Genomic DNA, 19,249 nt, shown 5'->3' on the forward strand with positions numbered 1-19,249 from the left:
GTCGTCAGCTGGCCGGCTGCCGCTCGGGAGGGGGCCTCCCAGGAGCGTGGCCGCGCGAGTGGGTGCTGAGAAGCTGGGTCTTGGCCCTAGCTGCTGAGGGACACTGTGCACTCGCGTCCTGGCTGTGTGACTCAGCCGTGGGCAGTGCACGGTGGGAGCGGGGGCCGGGTGAGTGGACCGGGCAGGGGCTCATCAGGTCCTTCCTCACCCCCTTTCCGTGCTGGGCCTGGGCCCCTCCTCTCTCAGGGGCAAACCACCCCCATGGGAAGTACCATTTCTTCTGCACGAGGGCCCTACTGCCTTCTGAAAACAAGAGTAAACCAGCCACCACGGACAGCCCTGAGGCCTGGGAGGTCTCCTGTGTCCCAGGCTGAACGTCCCAGCAGGCCCAGGTCAGGGGGTGCTAAGCTACCTAGGGCCTGGGTGGGTCCAGGGAGTCCCCAAGTCCCTCCACTTCCTCGCCACAGCTGGGGTCCAGCTGGCTGCTCCCATGGCTAAGGCAAGGCTCCTGGCCCACCCCTCCCACCCCGCGTAAACAAGCCACCACTGCAAGTTCCTATTTTATTCCAACAGGCTTGGAGCTTTGTTGATTTTTGCATTTTTGTAAAAAAGGAGAAAGTTTTCACTTAATTCGTTGAAAGCCCTTTCGTGCTGAGCCCAAAGGGGATGGGGGGCGCTGGGCTGCGGCCAGACCTCTCCCGCCCTCTTGCCTCCGCCCGACACCCGGTGTGGAGCAGGGTGGCTTCCCTCTGCCCTCCCACCCCCGCTGCCTCTCTCTCTGTACAATTCTTTAAATGGAAGCTAAGACACAATAAACATGGGACAGGCACGCACACACATGCACACAGGCGTCTGCCCACACGGGCAGGCCGTCAGCTGCACTCAAGAGCACCAAGGAATGCATACGAGCCCCTCCTGGGCAGGAGGGCGGGGCCTGCGCCCCCCTTGGTCCTCTGTCCACGCTCCTCCCCACCAATTGCCCTGCTAGCTGCCAGGAGGAGGGGCGGACAGCACACAGGCAGGCCAGGGCAGAGAGAAGGGAGGGGGCGGGGGAAGCTCAGGGCACTGCCCCCCAGAACAGTGAGCTAGGGAGGCTGTTCTGGGGGAGCTCCAGAGAAGGCGGGGTGGACCCCAGGCCTCTGGAACCTGAGGGACAGGACAGATCTTGCCGCCCAAGTGTGGGCGTGGGGCTGGCCCTGCAGCTTTGGCCTGCCAGCCCCTGCTGTCCTTCCCAGCACTCAATCTACATCTGGTAAACCCAGGAGCCAGGGTAGCTGAGCTCCAAGGCCCTCACAGCTGGGAGCGGAGTCCTCCAGCTTGCCCTGGCTCGGTCAGAGGGCCTGCCCTGAAGGCTTCTCCCCTCCCCTCAGCCCCTTCCAGATTCCCACCCTTCCCCCTGCTCAGGCCCAGAAAGAAGTTAAAAATAGTTAGTTCCTACATAAAAAGAGACAGGAACAGATTATCGCCAGAAGGCCCGTGGGAGGACGGGGCTTTTTCTCTGTGAAGGGAGGGGAGGGCAGGGAGGCCTGCCAAATAGGTCTTTTAAAAAGTGCTTGGTAAGTCTGCTTTAAAGTGTGTGTCTACATCTATGTACAGATACACACAGACACTGCTCACTCACTGGCCACCACGCATACCTGCACACGCAGAGATGTATACATATATATAACCATATACATATACATACATACATACGTACATACATACACATATATATATATATATACTTTAAAAAGTCCTAGGGGAGGGGTTGGGCTGGCCGGGCTGGGCCGGGCCCACAGGGTCACGACTGCAGGGCATGGGCCCGGCTGGGCTGGCAGACGGGGCACTCGCTGCCCTCTGCACAGAGCTCGCACAGCACGGCGTGTTGGCACGGCAGCACCGCCCGGTTCTGCTCTTGACACTTAAGGCATTTCACCGACTGCATGTGGAACACAGCCTGCAGGGAGAGCGACATCACGGTCAGCACTCGGCCACTGCGCAGCTCCCCTGACTCTCCCTTCAGCCGCCCGGGGGGAGGACACTGAAGCAAGACCAATGGCAGCTTCCAGGCCCCCGCTGGCGAGTGGGGCTGGGGGAGGGGAAGCCGGCTGTGAGGGCACTGGCTTCTGCCTCCTGTCTCAAATGAGAGGACGCTGACACACGCCAGGGCTCCACAGCCACATCTGGAGACAAGTGCCCAGGCACCTGGCAGACGGGCAACCCTGGGTGCTGGAGCCATTCTGGAATGACTGCTCCTTGCGGAGAGCTTAGAGAAGGAAGCCACCTGGGGCCCAAATCCAGTAATGCAGCTTGTGTCAGCCCCAGATCCCACCCTCCTGGCAGGCCAGCATTTTGTTGGCCCAGTGCTGGGCAGTGGCTCTCAGGAGGGGGGCTGTCCTCAGGGCAACGTGGACCAGGCTACACCTGAGTGCCTGCTGAGGCCACCACAAAAACCCACCCGGGGCTCCCTGACCTCCTGGGCTGACCTTGTCCACCTGCTCCAGGTGGGCCCGCAGCTGCTTCTGGAGGGAGTAGAGGGTGGAGAGAGAGAGCGCCTCCAGGTCCGAGAAGGAGGGCAAGGGCTGGGGCTCGGTCCCCACGTGCAGCCGCTCCAGCTCCTCCTGCAGCTTCTTCACCTGCACCTCCAGAGCATCCCGCTGCTCCCGGGCCAGCTCGCACTCGGCACCTGCTGCGCTGGCCCGCTCCCCGGCCTCCTCTGCCTCCTTCTTCCAGGCATCACAAGCCTGTGGGCCCAACACACAGCACCTTGTCATGATGGCTCCCGTATGTGCCTCCCCCATCCTAAGAGCGTCGCCAGGGCTGTGTGGGCCACTCAGGCTGTGTGGGCTGTGGGGCCTGTGGGAAGCTGGGCTGGCTTCTGGGGAAGGGCAGGGAGGAGGCTGACGCTGCCTATAGAGGTTTCAGGACCTGCAGGAGACCCTCTTGTGGGCAGAGGAGGGGCCTGTGCCTAGCAGGGGGCACACAGCAGAGCTCACATCTTGTGAGCACCCTGAAGTGTGGCCTCTGCATCTGGAGAGGGCCCACCTCAGTACCCAGATCCTTGGGCCTGGAGCCCTGGAAATGGGGGCTCCCAGACTATGCAGGGGTCCTGGGACTAGGCTATATTACTCTAGGCTTGTGACGTGAGCTAGCCAGGGTCCTGACTGTCAAGGCCAGTCTGCCTGGGGGTGTGATGGGGACAGTGGACAAAGCTGAGACTGTGCTTCAGGCCCCTGCTCCCCCCACCCCTGTGCCCACTGACTCGGACAGGCTTGGATGCCACCAGGCACTGGGGTCGGCAGGTGGGCATGGGGCCCAGTACCTGCTTGGCCTGCTTCCAGGACTCCTCCCACTGCTTGATGGTGCCGTTGGCCTCGTCTAGCTCTTGCCGAAGCCGGGCCAGCTCAGCAGCCCCTGGCCCTGACAGGAAGGCAGGGGAAGTGCCCGGGGAGAAACTTCCAGAGGCAAAACGCTCCCAGATGCCGCTGCTCATCCCGTTCAGACCTGCCCCAGGGAGGGGGACATCAGCTCTGGAGGGCTTCAACCCAGGCCCGGCCAGTCCTGCCTGGGGGCTTTCAGGGGCTGGCTGCACACTAGGTGGGTGTGTAAGGCTCCAGCAATGTCAAGGCCAAAGGAGAGCAGGCTGGGAAGCTGCGCAGGTCTGCGTCAGACCTCAACGTTAGTGCCACCTGCCACTTCCCAGCCTCAGCATCGCCGTCTGTGAAGTGGGGTTCCCATCACTTGCCTCCGAGGGCGATTCAGGGGCCTTAGGGAGTCTCGTGTGGGAGAGCAGCGGGAAAGCCCCTGCTGGTGGCCACTTAGGATCCTGACTTCACCCTCAGGCCAGGGCTCAGGCCCCGCAAGCCTTCTCGCACCAGATGTGAAGCCTGGACATAGTCCTAGAGGTGTGGACGGATCAAGGCCACACGTCCATGCCCTTCATTGTACAGATAAGGAAGCTGAGATCAATGTGCCACCAAGAAGCAGTAACACCAGGTGTGCAGCCAGGGCCTCCAGCCTCCAGGCGGCCAAGCTGCCTGCTCACCCTCCCCCAACCCATCTGTCACTCAAAGTTCACAAACACCTCGTGCTCTGCCCCTTGTCCCCGAGGGTGCCCATACCACCTCTGGCCTTCTGCTCACATCCATCCTTCTAGTGGCTTCTTCCTCACTCCCTTTCCCACTAATCCAGCCAGAATGTTCCCGAACCAGATTTCAGACATTCTACCCTGTGAACACGTGCACTGACACCCATGTGTGGATCCCACCTGCCCTGTCCCACAGGAACCTCTTCCTTGCTCATGGGCATTCACTGTTGGAGAGGAGGCCCTGCCTCAGACACCTGGCCTGTGTTATTCCGCAGGACCCCAAGTACGTGGACCATGACCAACACTGTACGATGGCAGGAGCTGTTGGACTCAGATCTGTGCCTGTACAACTGTGCTCAGTAACCACGTGGGAAGGGCTCTGTGGCCAAGAAGTGGGCCTGAGTCTAGGTGCCTCAGAGCAGGGAGCCAGCTCTGCCAGCATCCGAAGCCAAAGTCCACACACACACAGGCCAGGAAGGTGCGCGGAAGTCACCGTGCTGCCCTCCCCACGGAGAGGAGGAGGTCACTGTGCTGCCCTCCCCACGGCGAAGAGGGAGTCACCGTGCTGCCCTCCCCACGGCGAGGAGGAGGTCACCGTGCTGCCCTCCCCACGGCGAGGAGGGGGTCACCGTGCTGCCCTCCCCACGGCGAGGAGGGGGTCACCGTGCTGCCCTCCCCACGGCGAGGAGGGGGTCACCGTGCTGCCCTCCCCACGGCGAGGAGGGGGTCACCGTGCTGCCCTCCCCACGGCGAGGCGAGGAGAGCACAGAGGCACGCAGTCCCTCAGAGCGGGTGTCTCTGACCTGGGGGAAGCTGCAGGGCACGTGAGAAGAGACAGCTGCTGCTGTCCACGGAGCCGAGCCACGCCATGTGCTCTCTGTTACTTCAGGGGACACCCAGAGCTGCCCCAACGCGGGGCCAAGCACTCCGGCCACTGTGCCAGAGCCCACAGGTCTCCATGTGCGCTTCTACCATGAAGCCCAAGGCCCCTCCAAGGTCCAGGTTCCTCTGCCTGCTGGGTGCTGGCAGCAGGCTTCTGGCCAGGTCTGGGCTATCTCGGTTGAGCCTGCTCTGCCTTCCCTTGGTCTCCTGCAGCCTGTGGGAGCTCTGGTGACTGCCGAAAGGAGGAACCACACTGCTCAAGGCCTGTCCTTGGCTACTCAGAGACTTCTGCTCCTTGCTGCACTGGCCTGTGCTCCATTTAACCCTCACAGCCACCTCCTGGGGTGGGCACTGCCAGCACACCCATCCCACAGCAGAGCAAGCTAAGGCAGAGAGGTTCCACTGCACACAGGTAGGGGTGGTAGAGCCTCCTTCCCCAAAGCCCCTGCTCTAACCTCCAGCCTAGGGGACACCGTGAGGACAAAGTGGACACCTCCAAAAGCCCAGCCCACCCCCGGTCTCCTCTGTGAGCCACGCCTCCTCTTACCTAAAGATCCATGGGATGCTGAGGTCCCCAAAAATGTGTTTTCTGACTGGCTCAGGTGGCCCTGGGGCTGCTGCAGGAAATGTGAGGACAGGCTGACTGGAGGGGACGGGGACGCAGAGTGGAAGGAGGCAGAGCTGCCCAGGGAGCCAGGGATGTTGACAGGTGCAGAGCTCTGCAGCAAACTTCCACCTGCAAGAAAGGGTCAGGGGCGGCTGTGAAGCCAGACAGGCCACGGGGCTGCGCTGAGCGGGGGCCAGGGCAACTGGGGCCCTGCGAGGCCCTCCAGGCCGCCCGCCCACTGCCCAGTACCGATTGTGATGCTGCCCGCGTGGGCCACTGTGCTGTTATCGAAAGTCTTCTCCAAGGCGGCCACCCCAAACTCGTTCAGGTCCAGGTCATCCAAGGCAGACTCTAGGGGCAGAGATGGGATGTGGGCCTCCCAGCCTCCTGAGGGCCACGGCGCCCTGGGTCCAGGCCCCACCCGACCTGACACCCTCTCCTCCTGCCCTCCCATATTTCGAGCTCAAGGGTTCCCTCTGCCCACACTAACCCCAATGCTGTTCTCCAAATCCAGCCTAAAGGTCTCTCCTTTCTAAAAGCCTTCTGACAGTCCAGGGTCTCTGCCTCTGATCAAGTCTGTCTGCTGCTGTTACAGCTCCCTGTCCCACCTAAGCTCACTGCAGGCTTCTCTCAACGTAGAGCACAGCAGTGCCGGGCAAATCCAGGGCCGTCTGCTGACTCGACTGGGAGTGGGATAATTTCCCTCCCGAGGGCAAGAACAGCAGTACGCCATTACGTCTGCCTCCCCAGTGCCTGCCACACTGACTTCTATTGCCAGGACTCCCAGGCAGAGCAGTGCAGGTTGTCACTGCACAAGGACACCAGTAAGAGAATGACTTGGGACTGCAGGACGTGTGTCTTGGGACTGTATCTGCACCTCTTCCTAATTCACACCAGAGAGCTTCGAGAGCTAATCTTGGCTCTTCACCTCAGGTTCATTTCCCCTTAGCTCAGAGGGCCCTCTCAGAACCCCCCCTAGCTGTCCTAAGACAGATGTCTACGTTGACCAGTTTCTGATCTGAGTCTCACTGTAGTGATGTGATGCCCGACTCCAGACCCAGTCCTGGGCTCACCTATGACGGACTCCACTGTGTCGCTAGTGGGGTAGAAGGGCAGAGCATTGGCGTTCATGCCAGGGACGCTGCTGGTGCCCACGGGGCTGGGGGGAGTAGCTGCCAGGCTGGAGGTGATGCTAGAAGAGATGCTGGAGGTGAGGGGGCTGCCCACAGGGAGGATGCCCAGCATGTCCTGCAATGAGAGGGTGAGGAGGAAAGACAATGGAGGCTGCACGTGGAGGGGCCCAGGGACACGGCACACCCAGCTCTCCTCTGGCTGTGCCATGCCCTGCTGGGCCTGCCAGGCCACTCAACTCCCTAAAGTCAAAGAGGGAAGCACTAAGCAGTGCCTGGCATGGTGAGGATGCCAATCAGCGTGCCCTGACTGGCTGAGGAGCGAGTCTGAGAAGTGAGGGGCTCCAGGGCCTGACCCCCACCCTCTCTGGGCTTGGGGTCAGGCCTTACCTTAGTCCCTACTTGCAGCTAGGGGAAAAGTACACGTTCCTACTCTGAACACTCTTGGGTCTGGGCCTGTCCTGTCCACAGCAGGTGCTAGGGAGCAGGAAGGAGTTGAGGGCTTGGTACCTGTTTGGGCTGAAGCAGAGGCTGCTCTTGACTCCTGGGCTCTAGTGAGTGAGATTTTAATTTGGCCTAAAACAGAGAAGGCAGGCAGCAGAGGTCAATGTGGGGCTGGGGGCTGAAGCTAGGATTCACCTAAACCTGCGTGGCTCAGAGGCTGCAGGTATGGGGGCAGGTGGCGGCAGACTTATCACCTGTCATGGAACCCCTCTGTACCCCGTTCCCCCTCCCCATCCCCACTCCTTTCCTACCCTGAGCAGAGAGCTGATCCTCTCCTCCCAAGAGACTCGGAGCCCAGATAAGCCTAGAAGGTTTCTCTGCAGGCCCAGTTAGGGAGCCCTCTGTGCTGTTCCCCCAGGCCTTGCCATTTCTTCCAGAAGACACAGGTCAGGGAATCCCTATTCATTTACTGTCCTGTGACACTGAGATGCTTAGCCTCACAATCTCCCTGCCTTCAGCTGTCAGATGGGAGCATTTCTCACCCTGCTCCGTCCAGAAGAGGCTGAAAAGAGTCGTCCTAGCTCCTCCGAGGCCTGTACCCCATACGGGGCCAAGACTCCCCTGCAAGCCTCGCCAGCTAACCTCACCGGGCGTTAGTAGCCTCTGCTGCCCCGCTCATCCCTTACCTGGCACTTGACATTTCTCAGGTACTCGGCTCCCACCTGGTCTTCCCTCTCAAAGCCAGGGGCCTTCTTATGGCCGCCAGGGGTGAGGCCTGTCTCCCCGGGGAAGACGATGCCCTCGAGGTTCGGGGGCTTCCTGATGGAGCCTGGTGGGGAGCCACAGAGATTGGAGGGGCTGCCTAGGCTGCTGTTCCTGCAGAGGAGCTGCAGAGAAGGGGTGGCTGGTGGGCATCTGCAGGCCGAGGCACAGTCCACCTGCCGCCCCTCTGCCAAGGGAGCAGTTCCGTTTTCATGGGTTACTGGGCAGCAACAACCACCTAGGGACCCCTGAACCTCACGGGGAAAATGGTCTGTGTGGTAGGCAGAAGAGTGACAGAGGCGTTGTTCCTTCAACCAGCCTGACCCAGCCTGATCAACATAGGCTCCGGAACATCTCCCCCCGTGCATAGCCCCCAAGCTCCTCCACCCCAATCCGGCCCCTTTTGAAAGCAAAGAACCCTTGGAACCTTGGGGCAGAAAAGGGAAGAACCCTGTGGCCTGCAGACAAGTTACAAGGGCCTCCTCTCCAAGCACAGGCTGAGGGAGCCTGGGGGATAAGAGGCAGGTGTGGGCTCCCGGGCAGGCATGGTGCCCACCCCCTCCCCAGGACAGGCACGTACAGCGCTGAGGTCGGGGGCATGCGGGCTGGAGGGGCTCACAGGCACCGAGTCTCCGGCAGCAGATGGCATGTACAAGACAGGCCCTGGCTGGGTGGGGCTGGATACAGCTGAGGAGGGCTGGAGGTCATCACTCAGGGGTGGCTCTGCAAGAGACGGGAGGAGTCAGCAGGCTACCCAGCCAGCCCCAGAAACGCTCCTGGGTCTCGTGCATGCTAAGAGAAGCTTCCTATCTTATGGCTATGCACGTACTGAGCCCCAGGCCCTGGGCCAGCACTTGACATTAACTGGGACTCCCCGCAGTAACTAAACACATAGGAAACATCACGGTCTTCCTCTTACAGGCGAGGAAACAGGCTCAGAAAGCTAAGTGAAACCCGCCAAGCTGACAGCTGGGAGGCAGCTGGGGTCTGAACCACCTGTCAGTCGCAAAGCCTCAACCGCCAGTCCCAGCTCTGTCGCCTCAGACCGCTGCCAGTGCTGGGAACTTGCTTCTCCCTCCCAGCGCCTCGGTCTCCTTTTCCACTCTGACAAGCTGAGCCCAGAGAGGGTGCGAGAACCAGGGCAGTGCCTGGGTCTCAGGAGCAGAGGTGGGGGCTACTTGTGCCCCCACTGCCGAGACTGCAAGTGGCAGCGGTGCTGAGGATCTACAGCCACGCGGCCCCGCTTGGCAGCCACAACCCACGTGTGGCTGCTGAGCACCTGAATCGCTGGTCTGAGCTGTAGTGTGCTTTAGGTATTAAATACTGGATCCCCAAGGCTTAGCATACAGAAAAAGAAAATACTTGGCTGGCGCCGCGGCCCAATAGGCTAATCCTCCGCCTGCGGCGCTGGCACCCGGGGATCTAGTCCCAGTTGGGGCACCGGATTCTGTCCCGGTTGCTCCTCTTCCAGGCCAGCTCTCTGCTGTGGCCCGGGAGTGCAGTGGAGGATGGCCCAAGTGCTTGGGCCCTGCACCCCATGGGAGACCAGGAGAAGCACCTGGCTCCTGGCTTAAGATCAGCGCGGTGCGCTGGCCGCAGCGGCCATTGGAGGGTGAACCAACGGCAAAAGGAAGACCTTTCTGTCTCTCTCACTGTCCACTCGGCCTATCAAAAAGAAAAAAAGAAAAAGAAAAAAGAAAATATTTTGATATTTTCCTATGTTGATTGAAATGATTGTATAAATAAAAATGTGTTATAAAAAAACCTTCAAAAATGGCACATGGGCATCAGGACCAATCACAATGAAGATATGGTAAGATCTGCCACCACTGGGGAGGTGACACTCTGGGTCCCAAATTTGTGGCTTGCATTACCAGGCTGGAAAATGACAAGACTAAAGAACTCGCCCCAGTGGCAGGCACCGTGGAATAGTGGGTAAAGCCACTGCCTGCAGTGCCAGCATCCATATGGGGACTGGTTCGAGTCCTGGCTGCTCCACTGAGGATCTGGCTCTCTGCCAATGGTCTGGGAAAGCAGAAGAACATGGCTGGCTTTGAGGCCAGCTCGAGAGAAGCGAGGGGAAGGGAACTTGTGGCGGGGCAAGGCCTCTGCAGGCAGACGGGGACTCCTGTGCACGCAGCCTCGAGAGTCAGGGCAGGGGCGGAGGGGAGGACAGCCCCCCAGGGTACTGGAAGCAGCATACGTTCTACGTGGGCAAAGGCGCAGAAAGGTCCCCGGGGACAGCTGCCCGACTGCTGCATGTCGTTGCACTTGGTGGACTTGTAGATCTGCAGGGGCAGAGACAGAGAGGGGTCAGGTCTGGGCAGGGAGAACCAGGCCGGCTCCCCATCCTTCAGCATGGGTGGGCAGCTTAGTCATTTTTCCCATGTCCCACTTGCTCCCCGACGTCCCCAGAACTCTTTGGCGACTCCCTGCCACCGACACCCTCCCTTCTGTGCTCACAGGCCTCCCAGCCCTCACAAAGGGATCTTTTCCACTCGAGGTCTTGGCTAGGGCTGAGCCCCTGTAGGGCTCCCAGAGTTGGGACCTGTCTAGGTCTAACTCCACTCCGCTGTCTGACCAGAGCTCTCATTCATGTGAGGGTTCACGGCGGTCTGTCCACAAGTCTGTCTCCGGGTTTCTTGGCTTCCATGGAGCCAGGGGCAGGGGCAGGATGTGCCCCTTTCTATCCTGCACAAGACCACCAGGCAGCACCAGTGGGCTAGACAGCATCAAGGAGGGTGGTGGTGGTATCCTAGGCTCTGAGGTCACTGGATCGGTCACAAGCACAAACCCAGACTAGCCAGGTCAACACGCTCAGTCCATGCCCTCCCCATCAGACAGCCTGTGGGGAAACAAAGTTACAGGCAGAGGGTTGGTCAGCCAGTGTGAGCCCAGAGCGAGAGGCTACCAGAGGGTGTGAAGGGCACTGCGGGAGGAACCTGAGCCCACAATTCCTCTTCCAGGGTGGTATCAGGGTGGGCTGTGCCAACACCTACCCTGCCCTCCTTGCCTCCCAAAAGGAGCATGGTAAGCTACCTCACCACCCTAGCAAGGACCCAGCCGGCTCCATGGGCCCACCTCTGGGTGGAACTGCTGCTCCGTGCGGGTGTGGCAATACTGGCAGCTGTCTCCGTTCTCACACTTGCCGGGGTCTCCCCATTCATCCCCGTGTTTGACGTTTGGACATGGAGACGACCTGGCCCAACAAGGGTGGGGGTGAGATGGAGGCAAGACCAGGTGAGACCGGGTCTGGGGGTGCCACCAGGATCCCTGCTCAGGGCCCCACCCTGTCTCCCCACCTCACAGGGGCAGGCATGGAACTGAGAAAGCGCAGCTACAGAGTGTGGGCCTTACCAGGGCGAGAAGCCAGGCTGTCTCTCTGGCCCAGCCTGGCTGCAGCACCAAACAGGCCACTGTTTTGCTTCCCTCAGCCAGGCCCTCCCACCAGGCACCACGCTAGCCCACGGAGAGTCATGCCACAGCCACAGCCACAGTTTTCACACTGTGGCCTGGCTTGCTCCACATGTGCCCTGTAGGGTCAGAACTGCAGAGGCCTGAGACTCGGACCAGGTCCTCATTCATGCAGAAATCCAGCCATCTTTACTACTTCCTCCCCTTGAACCGAGGCCCTATGATCCTGGAACCCAGGCTGTCTCCCCACCGCCCTGAGAGCCACAGTGGCAGGAGCTTCCGCCAAAATCCCTTCCCTGCCACGTCACAGCGCCCACCCACGGCCGGCCTCCTGGGACCAAAGGACCTGTATTTGTGCTTCCGGGGGCTCCGCCGCCGGTCCTTGCTGTTGTGGTAGTAGGGACAGGCATAGCCCTGGCGGCACAGCCGTGGGGGCTTCTTGCACGGCTCTGTCTTATAGTTCCCCAGCACGTAAGTGGTTTCTGCACAGGGGGCCGGAAGGCAGGGATCAGGCAAGTGGAGGTGGAATACCCCGAGAACATCAATAAAGTGGAGGGAAGGCAAGGAGAAGCCATTGGGAAGGGGTCCCAGAGCGGAGGGGACCCTCAGCTAGCAGAGGTGTGTGCAGTGCCACCTCCTCACAAGCCACGGGCAAGCTAAGGATGCCCAGGCCAGGGCTGGTCCCTCACTGAGACACACACAGCTCACAAAGCAAAAAGGGCACCCTCATGAGGGGAGTACACACACGTGTACTTATCAGTGTCATGTGTGTACGTGCAAACGCCCACAAGATCTTGGGAACAGCGCACTGAGAAAACTCCCCAGACTGCCTCCTGAACGGTAGTTGTGAGGTGGACGAGGGGTGGGTACCAGCCAGCAGGGAGGTAGCTTGGGTTGGAGAAGTCAGGAGATGCTGGTGAGCCAAGTCCTTAAGGCAGCTATGGGCAGGAGAGGGGAGGGGCAGGCCCCAGCCGGAGGGAGTGTGGCTGCTTCCTGTACCTTGCCACCGAGGCTCCTCACTGAGGATTTTTTCTATCATGGCATGGCTCGCAGCTCCAGCCGACTGGCCCTCTACGCTGCCCTCCACTGTGCCCTGGCCGTTCTGCAAGGCCTCCATGGCCTGGAGCTCCCTGGGAAGAGAAAGGACACAGGAGGGGAGTGGGCACAAGGGCAGCAGCCAGGGAGCCAGGGTGCCAGTCCTGTTGCAGGCTATGCTCCTCGCCATCACCATCACTGGTAGCCAAGTCCCTGGCCTGGACCCCAGCCTGCCATCGGCCCAGCCCAGCTCCCACTCCGCAGCCCACCTGATGTCGTAGACAGGGGAGCGGAGGTCATGAGGCCCGTGGGCAAAAGCGCAGTGCAGGCCGTTTTTGGTGCAGTTGCCCTTTGAGTCTGTCTCGTGGATGCAGATTCCAGTCTTGTAGTAGCGCAGGTGGTACCTGCGCTCAGTGTCCCCCGTGGTCCTGTGCAGGAATGGGCACCTGCAACACAGCACAGGCAGTCAATCAACTTTGGTCCCCACCCCCTGCCCTTCTCCCTGCCCCTGAGGGGCTTGGAGGTGAGGATGCCCTCCTCTTGAGTGCTGTGGCCTCAAGGGGCCGACCAGGCCTGGCGTAGCCGGGCTGCCCTACGCAGATTTCCAGGAGGCCACATGTGTGGGCTGGACAGACGCCTGGGAGAGCAAATGCTAGCTCGACTGAGGATCCTAGGATCGGCTGGAAACTGGAAACCTGGGCACACACCCTCCCCCCCGGGAGTGTTTCTTAGTGTTGGGGGACGGCTCAGCAAGCTGTGTCAACAGAACCCCACAGCGCTTCCTGTGCCCGCTGGGGGAGGCCCCCAGGGGTGCTGCCTCCTATGTCCACCATTAGTGTGGTGCCTGTTTCTCTGAGATCAGTGGTAGGCTACTTAGGCTAAGCAAATGGGGAAGTGGTGAGGTGCAGCCTTCGTGGGAACTGCAAGACACACAGTGTGGTTGGTAGTGAGACAGGAATAGGATCCCTGTGATCTTAGGGAGTCACCACGGTCCAGACCTGCCCCCTCGGGCCTACTGGAAGAAAGGTCATTTAGCTTCTGAAAGTGGGGAGAAAAGGTCTTGCCCCACAGTGGGGGTTCTGAGCCAGGTCCGGGCCATGAAGTGGGCTAGGCTGCAGCTAGTTCCTCCCAAGCAGCCTCTGACTGGCTTCTGGACTCTGCCCAGAATAGAGGGCGCCTGACCCAGCAGACCTGGGGCTCCTTTGAAAGCAGGCTGGGGCACTCACTCGTCGCCCTCCGGGCAGAGGCCTGTAGCCTCGTCGTACTTGGTACAGTAGACGTCAGGACTGTAGTTGAAGGTGCCGTCCCGACGGCGAATGGACCGGCGGCGCCGCTGATTCACAAAGTGCCAGTGGAAGCAGGTGTAGGGCCGGTGCTGCGTGCATTTGTGCTGCACAAACAGCGGACACTGCTCTGTGCGGAACTCCTTCAGGTACCTGCAGACAGAGCCCCGTGTGGAGTGAGCTGAGAGCAGAGAGTGAAGGCCCTTGCGTCCCAGCAAGAACTTAGCCACCAAGTCCCCGAGGGCCCTCTGGAGGAGACTAGTCTCACTGGGACACCAGGAGAGACCCGTGGCTAAGGACAGACCCACACCACACCCAGGTCCCACGCTAGCCTGAAAGGCAGGAGCCCTGGGCCACAGGGCCTGGGCAGTCAGCTATCTGCCCTGCTGAGCAGCTAGCGTAGTCTAGACAGCAGCTCAGTTCCCAGGCCAAACGCTGCCACAGGAGCACGGGGAGTCTCTTCCAAGCTTTCTGAGGTCCCTGCTGCTGGTTTCTGGAGACCACCCCTGTATCCCCTGTATCGCGAGCAGGGCTGGGGCTGTAGGCTGAGGGAAGAAACCTGCAGCCAGGCAAGGCACCGCCTGAGAGCTGCAACACTGTGGCGCAGCAGCTTAAGCTGCCACCTGCAATGCTGGCATCCCAAGTGGGCACTAGTTTGAGTCTGGGCCGCTCCACTTCGAGTCTAGCTCCCTGCTAATGTGCCTTGGAAAGCAGAAGATGGCCCAAGTCCTTGGGCCTCTGCTACCCATGCGGGAGACCTGGATGAAGCTCCTTGCTCCTGGTATCAGCCTGGCCCAGCCCTGGCCATTGTGGCTATTTGGGGAGTGAACCAACAAATGGACGGGAGACCTCTCTTTCACAAAAATAAACCTTTTTTAAAAATCAAGTGTGGGAAGGGTTATGAGAGGTTTGCTCAGGGTACCTGAGGGGACCTAACAGGTTCCTGGACCAGGCTAGGATGGAGGAAGGAGAAGGGGAAAGGAAGGGAGCTTCTAGCAGATGAAGAATTCAGGAAGAGTGAGGCAAAGGGAACAGTTTCTCTTACAAAGTGTGCCGGCTCAGAGCTCCAAGAATCACTGCAGGATGTGACGAGAGCAGGAGAGGAGGTGGGAAATGTCCAAGGACAGGGGAGGGGCCGCAGGCTATTTCAGGTCAGACGCATTTTGAGACACTGGGCAGGACTCCGGAAGGCTTGCTAGGGCCCCGGTGCTCTCCCGTCTCCCTCTCGGGTGAGACCATCAGCTGTGCCCTGTGCCGCACACACAGGCCCCTCCCCCGAATACCAGGCCAATCTGTCCTCTGCGACGTGCACACTCCCTCCCCATGGGCCCACCAGGAGACTGGTTCAAGAGGTGACAGGTAGAAGATGGGGAGCAGAGAGCTTTTGTGAGGAAGAGACTGAGCCTAAAGCAGATAAGACACAGGAAAGCCAGCTAAACTGCAATATTAGATGAACAATGAATAATTGTTTAGCATAAGTAAATCCCAAATATTGCACAGGAGATACTTATACAAGGGAGTCTCAGGAAAGTTCATGGAAACTGAATGGATTTTGAAAGTTTTTTATATTAAAATAAACTTATGTTTTAAATTTTATTTATTTACCTGAGAGGCAGAGAAAGAGAGCTCCCATCTGCTGGTTTATTCCCTAAATGCCTGTAATTGCTGGGGCTAAGAAGGGGCTGACGCTGGGAGCTGGGAACTCAATCCAGGTCTCCAACACGGATGGCAGGGACCCTGCCACTTCAGCCATTGCCGCTGCCTTCCAGGGTAAGCCGGCAGGAAGCTTGGACTGGGACTTGACCCGTCCACTCAGAGAGGGGATGCGGTGTCTTCACTGCTACACCAAATGCCACCCCACGGCCGTGCATCTGTCAATGCCCCAGCTCTGCGAAGTCTTCCCCAACCTCCACCTGTCTTGTCTCCAGCTAATAGCTCTCATCCTCCCAAGTTCTCACAGGACATTTTTTAGACACTTCTCATGGCCCTTATCCTGCTTATTAATAATGTGTACATGTGGGGCCCACGTTGTGGTGCAGGTTAAAGCCACAGCCTGCAATGCCAGTATCCCATATGAGCGCTGGTTCAAGACCCAGCTACTCCACTTCCAATTCAGCTCCCTGCTATGTGCCTGGGAAAGCAGTGGAAGATGGCCCAAGTACTTGAGACCCCGTACCCATGTAGGAGACCTGGAAGAAGCTCCTGGCTCTTGGCTTTGGCCTGGCCCAACCTCAGTCATTATAGCCATTTGGGGAGTGAACCCGTGGGATGGAAAATCTTTTTTCTCTCCTTGTCTTTCTCTGTAACTCTGCCTCTCAAATAAATGAATCTTTAAAAAGAAAAATAAATGTACATTTGAGTCGGGCACTGTGGTATAGCAGGTTAAGCCACTGCTTGGGTCGCCCATATCCTATATTGGAATGCCTGAGATGGAATCCTGCCTGCGCCTCCTGATCCAGCTTCCTGTTAATGTGACTGGAGGCAGCAGGTGATGGCTTAAGTACTTAGGTTTCTGCCACATGTGGGAGACACAGATGGAATTCTTGGCTCCTGGCTCCAGCCTGGCCAGCTCTGATTACTGAGGGCATTTGGGGAGTGAGCCAGCAGATGGAAGATCTGTTTTAATTCCCTGTCTGTTGTTCCACCTTTCAAATAAAAACATTTAAAAAAAAAGTGTACATTACTTTAAAATATTTTCATGTACATGGTATTAACTTGGGGATGAGACCCAAAACCAAAACCAAAATTCACTGTTCATCTGTTCATATAGACCTTTATAGTCTGAAGAGACTTTTACGCCATGTTTTTAGTGTGCCTGCACTCTGCCCCTGACCTATTACATGAAGTCAGGTCTGGAATTTTCCACCAGTGGTGTCGGTCCGCACTAGAAAGTTGCTGACTTTGAAGCATTTCACTCCGAGCAGGTATATTCAATTTGTACCATTAGATTATAAATTCCACAATCATAAGTTTCTAAGACTCCATACAGTGCCTTGAATAAGACAAGGTTAACAGTTTGCTGAGTGACTGCATCATGGAAGGAACAAGTCAAAAAAAAGAGTGAAGTCCGCCAGACAACACCAAGAGGTGCCTGAGGCCAGCAGCAGCACAGCCCAGACACACAGGCACAGTCCTGTCCCCTTGTGAGAAGTTCTCAGTGCTGGGAATGTCTAACTCTTCTGTAGGAAAAGCAGCCGAATCCAGGAAGTGAACAGGAGGCCTACTCTTAAAAGATTATAATCAGACGAGAGGAAAGTTCAACCTTCTGCTTAGGACAATAATGGAGCTGCACTATCCACGCCTAGGCATCCAAGTGTCTGCTGGGGATTTCCCACTCCCCCCGCCCCTCCAGCCATGCTAACAAGGAGTGCAGTCAGGGAGAAAACCGCTTAGAAATCACTCTTTTCTACTTCACATGGATTGAAGTGAAATGTGTTCAGTGGAAACACAATTCTCTTATGCTCCAGGGCATCTTCCCATGCCAAAGTTCTGCGAGACAGACCTAAAACACTGGGGAGGCCAAGGACCGCTCTTCAGTTCCTTCAGCTCAAGCATCGCGGAGTCCTGGAGCCTAGTCATGGAAGGAAGACGCAGGTTCTGGGAGGACACAAGCTCTTTACGCTCCCAGCTCCCAGGAATGCCAATGCCCAAGGATACAAGCCAAGACATGGACTAATTTCAAAGTCACGGGGCCTCAGTGACCTATGGTGGACAGGGTGAGTCCAGACACCCCTGAGGCCCTGAGCAAAGCACTGTCAGAGAATGCCACACCCGAGGGGACCAACCCAAGGTGGAGACACTGCCGCGGCCAGCAATGCACCCTGGCTGGGTAGCAGCACCTTCAGGTTTGCCCCACCGGGGGCTGACTTTAAATCAAATCAAAGCTTCCTGTAATCTTTTTTCGGGATGTCATGTTAATTATTCTATTGTTTATATATGTAAACATTATGAAAATGTCTGCTAAAAAAACTTAGAAAACAGTGAAAAGGGCAAATTCGCCCTCAGTCCCACCACCCTTAGCTTTTTGCTAAATATCCTTCCAATATTTTTATATATGGTCATAATACATCAATCACGAAACTGCTTTACAAAACTACTAACACTCTTTCTGAAAACCAAATGCACGCACCACTTTAAAAACAGAAGCAGATACTAGTGATTCACTTTCAACACTTAGCGGATTATCTTTATTTTCCAAAACCCTTAAAAAACAAGTCAGGCTACAAGAAATTCAAATTCAGTCATTTGTCCTATCAAACTAACAATAACAGGCAAGGGATTAACAAAAACTTAACTATTTCATCATCCTTAAAGAGGGGTAAATCAAGTGGTAACTTGCACCTAGGTCATTTTCCAGTTTTTTTTTTTTTTTTAAAGATTTATTTATTTGAGAGTTACAGAAGGAGACACTCACATAGAGTTATCTTTCATCTGCTGGTTCATTCCCCAGATGGCTGCAATAGCCTGGGGTAGGCCAGACTGAAGCTGGAAGGCAGTAGCAAGGAGCTTCATGTGGGTCTACCACATGAGTAGCAGGGGGTCCAACCACTTGGGTCCTATTCTGTTGCTTTCCAAGGTGCATTAGCAGGGAGCCGGATTGAAAGTGGAGCAGCTGCGACTCGAAGTGGCTCCCATATAGGACACTGGCATCACAGATGCTGGCCCTTCAACACATCTTTAAACCTTGCTCCAAGCTGTATCACTTCACATTAGTCTGTGTGTTTCCCTCTCTTCTTGGGGGAGCGTGAGGATCTTGAATGCAGTGAGTAAAAAGCCAAGCACTACGATGGCTGACAGAAAACCAGGTGCAAGCTCACAGGCAGTGCAGCAGTTCCAGTGTAAACCCAGGATCCCGCTGCTTCCAGAACATTCAGCACGGCTTCACACAAACTCACCTCCCCCTCTCCCCTACAACAGCACCAGCAAACCGCCTTTCGGAAGGCCCGGACAAGGAGTATTTGAGACTTCGAGGGTTACAAGGCAAACCGAGGATGATATTTACTTGCGTAACAAAAAAGAAAACAATTTCCACAAACTTTTTATTGATGAAGTTCAAGATATAATTGACTATAAGTTTTATTATGGATCTACTGCTACGAACAGACTCCCGTTTGGGGGATGACACTTAGCAAGCTGAGGGTCCTGTCAGTGCTCCAGCACCAAGCAGAGTTCGCGTGTTCCACATGGGCCGCCCCTCCACAAGCACAGGACGTGAAGTGAGCGCGGTCGTCTTGCAGGGGGGGACATTTACAGGACTAGTCACCTGGCTACTTCTCCTTGGATCACTTCCAACTGAAGACTCAGTGTGAGCTCCTCAGCTACGCAAGTGGAGTCTGAAATATAGAAATGTCCTGTGCATTCACTTCAAGACACAGAATCACGGGCAGAATCAGTTTGTGTTTGGAACAGAAATCCACGCAAAGGGGGACAGGAACTGGGAGTGTGCCTGCTTCCTCTGGACACAGAAGGCGCATCAGGCAGCCCCAGATAATGGCTCGGTTCAAACTGCAGCGAGGTCAGAACGACTTTCCTGCAGCATAAGGTTTGCGTAAGTACTGTCTTGCCGTACCTTTAGGTTGAATCACTTATATTATCAAGACTGCAGCAAAAGCTAATTTCGAAA

The 19,249-nt window shown here is 57.3% G+C and overlaps 1 protein-coding gene across 5 annotated transcripts in view; it reads right to left on the reverse strand.

Moving 5' to 3' along the window:
- UNK (unk zinc finger) overlaps window positions 1-19,249 on the reverse strand; it is a 35,644-nt gene that overhangs the window by 588 nt on the left and 15,807 nt on the right. For 3 of the 5 annotated variants that reach the window (XM_062215447.1, XM_062215446.1, XM_062215449.1), the window contains 14 exons: window positions 13,570-13,779; window positions 12,613-12,789; window positions 12,308-12,438; window positions 11,655-11,790; window positions 10,976-11,093; window positions 10,098-10,182; window positions 8,475-8,617; window positions 7,819-8,019; window positions 7,199-7,264; window positions 6,632-6,806; window positions 5,808-5,909; window positions 5,499-5,687; window positions 3,305-3,486; window positions 2,469-2,726 (listed from right to left, as the gene is read on the reverse strand). In XM_062215447.1, the coding sequence (XP_062071431.1) occupies window positions 2,469-2,726; window positions 3,305-3,486; window positions 5,499-5,687; window positions 5,808-5,909; window positions 6,632-6,806; window positions 7,199-7,264; window positions 7,819-8,019; window positions 8,475-8,617; window positions 10,098-10,182; window positions 10,976-11,093; window positions 11,655-11,790; window positions 12,308-12,438; window positions 12,613-12,789; window positions 13,570-13,779 (2,173 nt within the window). Of the gene's footprint in view, window positions 1-532; window positions 1,940-2,468; window positions 2,727-3,304; window positions 3,487-5,498; window positions 5,688-5,807; window positions 5,910-6,631; window positions 6,807-7,198; window positions 7,265-7,818; window positions 8,020-8,474; window positions 8,618-10,097; window positions 10,183-10,975; window positions 11,094-11,654; window positions 11,791-12,307; window positions 12,439-12,612; window positions 12,790-13,569; window positions 13,780-19,249 lie in introns of those variants that run through there. The other 2 variants (XM_062215450.1, XM_062215448.1) reach the window with 2 other exon arrangements.

Source organism: Lepus europaeus, chromosome 18, assembly GCF_033115175.1.
Source record: "Lepus europaeus isolate LE1 chromosome 18, mLepTim1.pri, whole genome shotgun sequence".
In the NCBI taxonomy this organism is placed as follows: domain Eukaryota; kingdom Metazoa; phylum Chordata; class Mammalia; order Lagomorpha; family Leporidae; genus Lepus; species Lepus europaeus.